Here is a 9,897-nt window from a genome sequence, read left to right as displayed (position 1 = left end):
ACCTCTATTTGGATCACACTTTATAACGGCAAAGCGGCTAAGTTTGAAGTTGGCTGCGAAAAAATTAAATAAGATCAGCTGATGTCATCAAACGAAATTACTTAGTGAACGACTTAATAAGTGGGACCACGTCACCGAAAATTATTACGGTGCAATTACTTCTTTAACAATAAAAAAATACATTATCGTTATATTTTGTAGTTTTTCAATTTTGTTTTTATTTTCTAAATTTGACAATATTTTGCTGACAAACTCAATAGCATTTTTTTTTTCTTTTGTTGCTCTTTTCATTGATCGTTGTTATTTATTTGCTCGTGACGGTGTATGCAGTTATTTAGAATTATTGTGTATGTTTGCTGAATTAATTGTAATTATTTTGGTATTTTAATTTTACTTAATAGATTTATTATTAAATTGTATACATATGTATTGGTATTGTTTGGTAGTAGTAAGAATTTTAATCAAATTTGGGACTAACTATATGGAGTAGTATTTGCCTACATGAGTTTTATTTATTAGACAGGAATAAATATATATATTGGAAAACTTCGAAATGTAAAAGTTTGATTTTATTTAATTTTCATCTTACTAAATTACTTTTAATACTTCAAAATGGATATATGTACGTGTAAGTGTATAGTAAGTGGATAACTGTAAAGTGTAAATGATCTTGTGTTTGATATGATTAGATTTTTCTTTGCAAACGGGTAATGTCAACTCGAGAATGTTGAGTTGGAAGCCGATGATAAAAAATCCTTTTACATATTGCCATAAGTTTAGGTAAAGAAAAAAAGAAATTAAAAACAAAACTTAAAAAAATTAATAAAAAATTTGCAAATGTTAATAAAAAAAAATAATTTTAATAAAAATAATTTGAAAAATTGTAAAAAAAAACAAGAAAAAAAATTTAAAACAATACTAAAAAAAAATATTATAAAAATTTAATAAAAAAATTTGCAAATGTTAAAAAAAAGTAATTTTAATAAAAAAATAATAATTAAAAAAATTAAAAAAACAAAATGTATATAAAAAAGATTTAAAAAACACTTAAAAAATTAAAAAGCTTAAAAAAAAGTTAAAAAATATACAATCAATTTTAAGTAAAAATAATGAATTGTCAAAAAAATACAAAAAATTAAATAACAAAATTTAATTTATAAAATGTAAATTTAAAAATTCTTTAATAAACAAAAAATTAATTAAAAACATTACAAAAAAGTAAAAAAAAAATATCAATTAAAAATATTAAAAAAGTTAATTTAAAAAAAGTATATAATAACAAACCAACAAATATTCAGGTAATTTTAAAACTTTTGTATTTTATTTTTACTTTTTTCATTTAAATTATGTGTAAAAAATGTAAAAAAATTAGACAAAATTTTAAATGCAAATAAAAAAATGTAAAAATATGAAAAATGCAGAAAAAATAAAAAAATATTGAAAATATAAAAAAATATGTATTCAAAGTTAGAAAAAATATGTATTGAAAAAATTAAAAAAAAAGTTTAAAAAATAATTAAAAATATATACAAAAAATATTTACATTTAATACTGGACTGAAATTTAAAAAAAGTTATACCAAACTTTAAAATAAAAAGAAATAAATAAAAAGATTTAAAAATATTAAAATGCAAAAAGATTGAAATGTAAAAAAATTACGCAACATTTTAAATGCAAATAAATGTAAAAAATATGAAAAAAATTAAAAATAATTTAAAAAATATACAAAAAAATAAAATATAAATAAAATTTAAAAGTAAAAAAAAAATTATGCAAAATTTTAAATGTAAAAATGCAAAAAGGAAGTAAAAAAGTAAAAGAATTTAAAAAAGAATTAAAAAATGTACAAAAGTTTTAAATATAAAAAAAATACAAATAAGAAAAAACACAACAAAAAATTAAAGAATAATGATAACTTAAAAAAAAGTTATAAAAAAATTAATGATATGTATAAGTAAATAAATAAAAAAGTTGATATTAATTTAAAATTTCTGATATATTTTTATTATTTTTTTCTTTTTCAATTCATTTTGGGTATGTAATTTTTAAAACACTATATAGAACTACTACATACATACAATTGTGTAATTTTTAATTAATATTTTCTGTATAACTTTTTTATTTTGTTTGAAACGTTTATTGCTACATTAAAAGGCGACTAAATGCTAAAAAGCTACTTAACTATTAGAAGGCGTTTCGACAATTATTGCAACTGTTACGTAAGTGTGTGTATAATTTTTTTTTTTTCAATATATTTTCTTAACAACAAGGAAACTTTATTTTCAAAGTGTTTCTTATGCTTTTTTCTATAACAAAACTTATAAGCTGAATGTTAAAAACTAAAATTGTGACATTTCGCTAATGGCAATGATGGACAAATACATTAAGCGTAGTTAAGAATAGATTAAAAATAATACAGTGTTGAGAAAGTATTTAATTTTATAAACAATTTGAATAAAATATAGAAATATAAAAATTAAAACTATAAAAAATCGACTACAGACTAGATAAAGCATCAATCAATTTTCTACAAACAACTAAAATTCTTACGAAATATATATAATAATTATAATTGTTTATGCGTGGAATTAAAAATAATGTTTGATAAGTATAAAAACATTGATTTAAAAGTAAAATAATTTAGTAAAATAATATTGAAAAACAAATTTACAAAAAAATTCGTTTCCAAGCTTTGAAGAAACAAATTTTCAAAACGAAATAAAAAAAATTAAAAAATAATTAAATAAAATAAAAAAGAAGATAGAATAATAAGAAAATAATTAAATAAAAATATAATAAAAAAAAATTAAATATAAAATAAATACAGAAATATGTTGAAAACAAATAAAAAAAACAATAATTTATAAAAAAATAAAAAACAACAAAATTAAAGTAAAATAAAAAAAGACTTTAAACGAAATAAATATTAAATAAAAATTAAAAAATAATATTTTAAATAGACAGAAATAAATTAATTATACAAAACAATTTAATTAAAAATTTTAAAAATAAAATAAATAAAAAATTAAAGATAAAATAGCGCAAAAATAGTTAAAAACCTAAAATTAAATTAATCGTGAAAAATAACAAAATTGAAAATATATTAAATAGAACTCAAAATTATAAAAAAAAATAAAATTTATTAAAAAAAATTAATATTAGAAAAAAAATAAAATTTATTAAAGAGCTTAAAATTAGAAAAAAAATATTAAAAATTACAAATGTATAAATATATAAAAATTAAAAAAAAATATTAAAAACTAAAGCAAAAGTTAGAATTTAATATATCATATAAAATATAACATAAATTGTTAAGAAGCTGTCAAATAAATTATATAAATTGTGAAAAATAAAAAAATATCAGATAATGAAAAATAGAGTCAAAATTGTCAAAAATAAAAATAAATTTCAAACATTATAAAAAGTATATTATACAAATATGTATATGTTTTTTCGCTTAAAAGTTTAGGTGGGCACACATGAAACAAGTTTTCTTTTTTAGAACTTAATTGTTTATGAAATTCTTTTTTCCAATAAAATTTTTAGATATTTCATATTTTGTTCTATTTGATAAGATTAAAGTTTTGCAATTTTTTTAAAGAAACTAAATAAAGCTTAACAATATAATTAAAGCTTAAGCTGAAATTGAAAATCATAATAATTAACGGAATCTTAAAAACAGTCCGTTTAACAAATGTAGCATCACATGCAAATTAAAGCGGACCCTCGTAGACGAAAGTATAAAGATTTTGCTTTTCGCAATTTCGATTTCCTATAAATTATTGTAATTAGTTAACAAAGACAAATAGGCTTCACGAAGCAATAACTAAACTAAAAATTAACTTAATTTAAAAAAATTACAAAAATGATAAATGAAACTCGCTCAATATACTAGCAGCTTTACAAAAAGGCAGTAGCACAATATGTTATAAATTCATAAATTATGTGAACTTACATATATTACTTTTTACGAACAATTTTTCCATCAAATTATGAATTTCCATAAATTTTCTGGAATATCTTTTTTTTTGTTATTTTATTTTATTATATTTTTCTGTTGTTGGTGGTAAATTTGCACTCTGTAGTGTGTTTATTTAACTAATATGCCTTAAGGATTGCAATTATATGTTTAAAAACTATAAAAACAAGTATTAAAAATATACAAGAAAATGTTGCTTGACTTTCTAAGGGCGCACGGCAGCGCAATAATATCGCTAATTTATATAAAATGTAGTAAAATTGGAATGTATAATAGCGTGTGTCCGTTATTTCCGCCAAGTTAGTTAAATTTTTGTTCTCACACGCCCCTGAAGCTTCAGTTTTTGCCCAAACAAAATATTATCCAACGCAAGCAAGCACTTTATTTTCAATAGAATTCGCGGTTTTTTGAACTTTTGCAATAAATTTAAAAATTTAAAAAATATAATTTTCCGCGCTCTACAAAAAATGTTTCAATAACTTTTTTTTTTTATAAAAACACTACTTCAAAACTTATACGCGGTTGAAATTATGCATCATACGGTATACTGTATGTAGGTACACCATGTCGTATGAGCAACAAAAGATGTCTAAATCACTTGTATAAATGATCAGTACATTTGATGTATGACTTTAACTACGCATAACTTTTAAACAAAAAAAAATTAGAATTTAATTTTTTCAAAATTGTAGATTTTTTTCAATATGCACAATATCAAGAAATAACCTTTCAAATTGAAAATGAAGACCCTGCATATGTACACTAAATATTTTTTTGGGCAGAAACTGATGGACACCCTAATGCATTTGTATTGAATTTGATATGTAGCATATATTAACATATACATACATATACGTACTTCCTGGCGTATATGTATGCCTGTAAGGGGTTTAATGTGTCAATTTCGATTTTCAAAATAAATCACTTATAAGAGTTTTGTAACATTTTAAGTTTCAGTAGAGATCTTTGAGTGTGAGCATTTGTTGCACATCAAAATTTGTCTTATAACAAAATATTGCTACTTTTTAAGCTTAAGTACATACATACATATGTATATGAATATATTATATTATAATTTCAACTAATTAGTTATGTGTAAATGTGTTTGTGTTCGTGTTTATGTTATTTGCTGGATATGTGGAATTTTATATATTTGTTCGTTGACGTCAATTTCGCGCTTGTGTGCTACAGAAATATATTTTATTTTGTTTTTGTGACCATTAGTACTAATAAATATTTTATATGTATTTATAGTTTATGTAAGCGTTCAACAATTTGTGTAAATTTCTGATATTAGTAGTTTTAAGAGATTGATATAATAATAAACGTTTGCATTTTTGCATAATACACTATTTGAATGTATCAATCCGGTTTGTATGCGATATGTAAAACGCTTTTTAAGAGCATATTCCAAACAGATTAGTAACTGTCTTCTTTCATATTAATATTCTGTGCAAAAATTATACCCAAACGCCATGTGGATTCTTGCTGGTCGGCACTGCATTTTCTAATTGCCTTGGTGAGCCGATTATACGACGACTGCTACCGGGTTTATTGGAACCTTAAAATGAAGAGAAATAATATAATAGGCAGAAATAACAGTTGCAATATAAAACAGGGTTGCGAATTTTTTAATAAAAAAATTTGGATAAAAAATTAGATTATATATTTTTAATTACAATTTCGGAATTCAAAATTTAATTTTCATATTTCGAGATGAAAAATTAAGCTTTCAATTTTTAATTCCGATTTTTTTTTTATTTAATTTGTCCTAAAAATTAATTTTTAATTTTAATTTTGGGATTAATAATTTTATTGTAATTTTATCTGGATAAACAATTTTTTTATCATTGAAAATTTTTTTTTTTTTTTACTATTTTAATCCGAAATTTGGGGTGAAAAATTTTTAAATTATTTTTAATTAAGAATTTCGAGATAATTATTATAAATATTTTTTTTAAGTATTTACTTGCAACTTTGAATAAAACTTCATTTTTTATTAGTATTACCTTCCAAAAAATGTTTAATCTCATCAGATGTTGTAACGGTAAGACTTTGCAGATTCACTTCCTTCATCTCATTCACCAATTGCTCCACCTAAAATATAAGCAAGAAACAGCATTTACTTCTATATTTTATAAGTAAACATTAACTAAACGCACTTGTCGTTTCTTTTCTGTGATCGCATTTTCAATTAATAGTATTTCTTTTTTCAAATTCTCCGCAGTTTTATTAGACGTGTCTGTGTTGTGTATAGCCTGATCGATTTCGCTTTGTATGCGCTCCATCTCCATGAGAAAATCGCGCTCAACATTTTGCCTGAAAGTAAAGTGAAATATTAGCAAAAACAAAAACAAGTAATTTTCTAACTCAAGTGCCTAGTAATTACCTATTTGCTTTCTGTTTGGTGGCATTGCTGCGTTGCTCCACCTCAATATCGTTCATCAACAGGCGTATCTTATTTTTGCACTGTAGCAATTCAGTTTCGCAATTGGCCAATTTCGAACGTAATAAAGCAATCTCGGATTTTAATGTTTTCTCCTGCTGTTTCACCAGCTCATTCTCTTCCTCCACATACTGTAGTGTTTGTAACTGGAAATAAGATTAACAAAGCTCAATAAATTGATATATTTTTGGAAAAAAAGATATTTTAATCGCAAAAAACGGATTTCAATTGAAAAAGAATTAAACCCAAGAACCCGATTAAAAAAACAAAAGACAAACTGATTTTAAAATTTCAATTTAAAAAAAATTTTAAAAATTATTTCCCTAATTGTAATTGAAAGATTAATTCTTATGAATTATTATTGAAAGATTAATTCTTATGATTCAATGATCAAAATTTAAAATACAAACTCTAATATTTTATTTGAAAAAAATCTCCCCCTAAAATCATGCAATCACTACATCATACTCACTTGCTCACTGCCCTGACGAAATATTTGATCGGCTTTCGTGATTTCACGCGAAATCGCTTCAAGCTCTTGCGCTTGATCCCGCTCTTTATTTTCCAAATAAACTATTTCGGCATCATACTGTCACAATATATAAATAAAATATGTTCGAAATTATATCAGCAATGCAATGTACCAAAATTTACTTACTTTACTCAATTCCAGTTGTTGCGCAGATATTTTTTCGCGTTGAAATTTGATCAGCTGCAATAAATCATTATACTGTGTCGCCTGGAAAATGCTCTCGCTCTCCTCAATACTACCCAAACTGCCGCTACTACCACCACCACCTCCACTACTACCGTTGCCATTTCCAGCTAAGCGCTGAAAGTCCACATCATAATCGCTTGCATTGTTGTAATCTTGTGTAAAAGTGTTCACAGCTGCATTGCTCATGCCACTCGCTACAAATTGTTGTGTTTGGAATTGTTGTTGCTGTTGCTGCTGCAATTGTAACGGGCTATTGCGTGGTGGTGGCGGATCGCGGTAAGGTGGTGGCACTAGTGCGCCGTTTGCCGAAATTGTTGGCGCATTTTTGTACAGCAAATCCGGTGGCATATCACCACCAACGCCACCGCTGCGATTCACATTGCCATTGTAGATGTCAAGGAGATTTTCACTGCTACTACTGCTACAACTATTACTGCTATTGTTGTTATTGAAGTTGTTGCTATGCGGTGTGGCATACAGCACGTCCGGGCTGTTGGTGGCTATGCGGCGATCCAGCGACTCACGCACAACAGCCAAATTAATTTCGTTGATTGACTTGCTGTTCTGAGCACCGATTTGTTGATATATATTATTGCTGTTGTTATTGTTGTTGCCGTCATTGTTTCTCTGCTGTGAGTCATGAAAAAATCCAGCACCATCGGTAAATGCATGAGCATGGTTTCGGGGCATTTCAGTGGGATTTGAATGAGATTTTTCGTGGCGAGGGATTAGCTGAGGTAAGGCTGACGAGTTATTATTGTCAGTCAATGTAGTGGGAGAACGTGAGATGGGTGCAAGGTGTGACGAAATTGTGTTAGTGGGTGAAGAATTTGGTACAGACGCATTTCGTTGTTGTTTATGTAAATTATTATTACTATTGTTGTCATTATTGTCACTACTGTTATTGTGACGTTGTGGTATACCTTTGACAATACCAATATTTTCAATATGTTTTGCATCGTGCCTATAAGAAAACAATTTATTAAAAAAAACGCATATTTACGCATTTTATATGTTACATACCCAAAACTCTTTTTCTTCAATTCACGCGGTTTATCAAGGTTTGGTGATATATTTAAATTTGTATCCAGATTGTTCAAATGTGATGACTTCCCTTGATGTGGATTGTAGTTATTATTCGTAGTATTGTTGTTGTTGTTAATATTACTATGACTATTGCTATTGTTATTGCTTAAGCCTAAAGGCTTTCGCAACATCACAGCTGCATTATTAGTGTTACTGTTATTATTATTATTGTTGTTATTGGCTACAGAATTGTCTACACGTTGCGTTGTTGGCTGTTGTTGCTGTTTATTTTCCGAACGTTGCAGTATAAATTGCACATCATTGGCGTATTCACCCCATTCCAGTAATAATTTAAGCGGATTTTCGTTTGGCGCCAGCAAGCGCTCATTGTTGCGCCAACGTTCAATGAGTGTAAAGCGGCCTACTTTTCCAGTGGCATGCGCCAGCGCAAATACCACATCCTAGCATACAAAGAAAAGAAAATAAGTAGTGGAAACATTAAAAAATGTGTTACATTTGATTAACGATTTATTGGTTATTATTTGCAAGCCAAGATTAATGAGTATAAAATGGGTGAATGGACGTTAGTAAGTCCATTTACACACCTGACACGTTGTGTTCACAGTAACTCCACACACGATCCGTTGAATACCCTCCACCCAAACTTTCAGTTCCATGGTCGGGTGCAAAAGACTTTTAATGCGCCAATTTATTAAAAGCCCTCCACAGAATTTTTAAAACTCATTTGTACACCTATAGGAGTGGCGTTTAAAGATGCGTTGATCGCGTGCTCGTTGCAAGTCAAATAGTATGCAGTGTGCACTAGCGTTAATAGCAGTGCTGCAGACAACACAAAAATTATTCGTTTACAACTTTACGCTCCAGTGAAGCGAAATGCATTTGTCGTTTTAATATGGCTTTTAATGTTCTAACTCTTTCAATGTATGCTTTACAACCACATATTTATGGCAATAATGAGCATATGTTGCAGCGATCATTATAAAATTTTGTTGTTGCATACGTTATACATATAAATGTAGTTATCACAATAATTTTTGATTAGAGATTAGATTAGAGAAAAGGATTGATTAATGAAAAAATAATATTTAATCGATTTTCACTTTTCACAATTCCAATAGTATGTTTCCCTTTCTCGCCACAATTTTATGCCTCGTCACTTGTTCAGTTGTTGTTATTTTCATTATATGTGCTGCAAAAACTGCATTTGACAAGTTCTACTTGTGCATCATAGCAACACTATTGTTGTTGGATGTTTATTCAAGGGGAGTACGAGAAATGATATTGAGGGCGTTCAATATGTGTACCACGAAATCTTGTGCAGATTTAAGTTGTCTTCTCCAATTACAATATCACATTTTCGTTGAATACTTTGGATTCACTTTATTTCTCAAACTATGTTTCCGTTTTCTAATTATTTAAAACAACAACGAAATTAAATTTCCATTAACTTTTCCATCAAAAACTTGTTTCTCCAAAAATTCCTCACCAACAAAAAACGCCATTTTGCCCTTCTCGGTTGATTTCTTAGCGTTTGACATTCATCATGCATTTCAATGCATTACTTTGTTTACCTCCAAAAAGGAGCCTGGGTTGCCTACCAGTTGCCAATTTATACCTATTGGGCAGTACTCTTTTTTCCATCACACTAAAACCAATCAGTGCTAACTGAACTGTTTGTAATAAATATATTTAGTAGTTCGTTACATT

General features: G+C 26.6%; 1 protein-coding gene across 2 annotated transcripts; it reads right to left on the bottom strand.

Annotated features, from left to right (window-relative positions):
* Positions 1-4,021: 4,021 nt before the first annotated feature.
* On the bottom strand, positions 4,022-9,728 carry LOC105230459 (uncharacterized protein DDB_G0283357). Of its 2 annotated transcripts, XM_029552055.2 has the most exons (9): positions 8,775-9,728; positions 8,167-8,630; positions 7,084-8,107; positions 6,898-7,014; positions 6,369-6,571; positions 6,142-6,298; positions 5,989-6,076; positions 5,430-5,540; positions 4,022-5,390 (listed from the first exon to the last, which is right to left on the bottom strand). In XM_029552055.2, the coding sequence occupies exons 1-8, from the start codon at positions 8,844-8,846 to the stop codon at positions 5,440-5,442; spliced, it is 2,226 nt and encodes a 741-aa protein (XP_029407915.2). In that variant the 5' UTR covers positions 8,847-9,728; the 3' UTR covers positions 4,022-5,390; positions 5,430-5,439. The 2 variants fall into 2 exon arrangements, with proteins under 2 accessions (XP_029407915.2, XP_011209541.2); XM_011211239.4 differs by having other exon boundaries at positions 4,022-5,540.
* Positions 9,729-9,897: the final 169 nt, after the last annotated feature.

The sequence above is a fragment of the Bactrocera dorsalis genome, chromosome 2, assembly GCF_023373825.1.
Source record: "Bactrocera dorsalis isolate Fly_Bdor chromosome 2, ASM2337382v1, whole genome shotgun sequence".
Lineage (NCBI taxonomy): Eukaryota > Metazoa > Arthropoda > Insecta > Diptera > Tephritidae > Bactrocera > Bactrocera dorsalis.
Note: the sequence above shows the minus strand (reverse complement) of the source record. Positions and strands in the feature narration are given on the sequence as shown.

Excerpts from the sequence above, each read along its gene's own strand:
- LOC105230459 (XM_011211239.4), bottom strand. The coding sequence starts at position 8,846 with ATGGAACTGAAAGTTTGGGTGGAGGGTATTCAACGGATCGTGTGTGGA. Across the intron at positions 8,631-8,774 it reads CTGTGAACACAACGTGTCAG|GATGTGGTATTTGCGCTGGC; the intron begins GTGTGTAAATGG and ends TTTGTATGCTAG. Across the intron at positions 6,077-6,141 it reads TCACAGAAAAGAAACGACAA|GTGGAGCAATTGGTGAATGA; the intron begins GTGCGTTTAGTT and ends CTTATATTTTAG.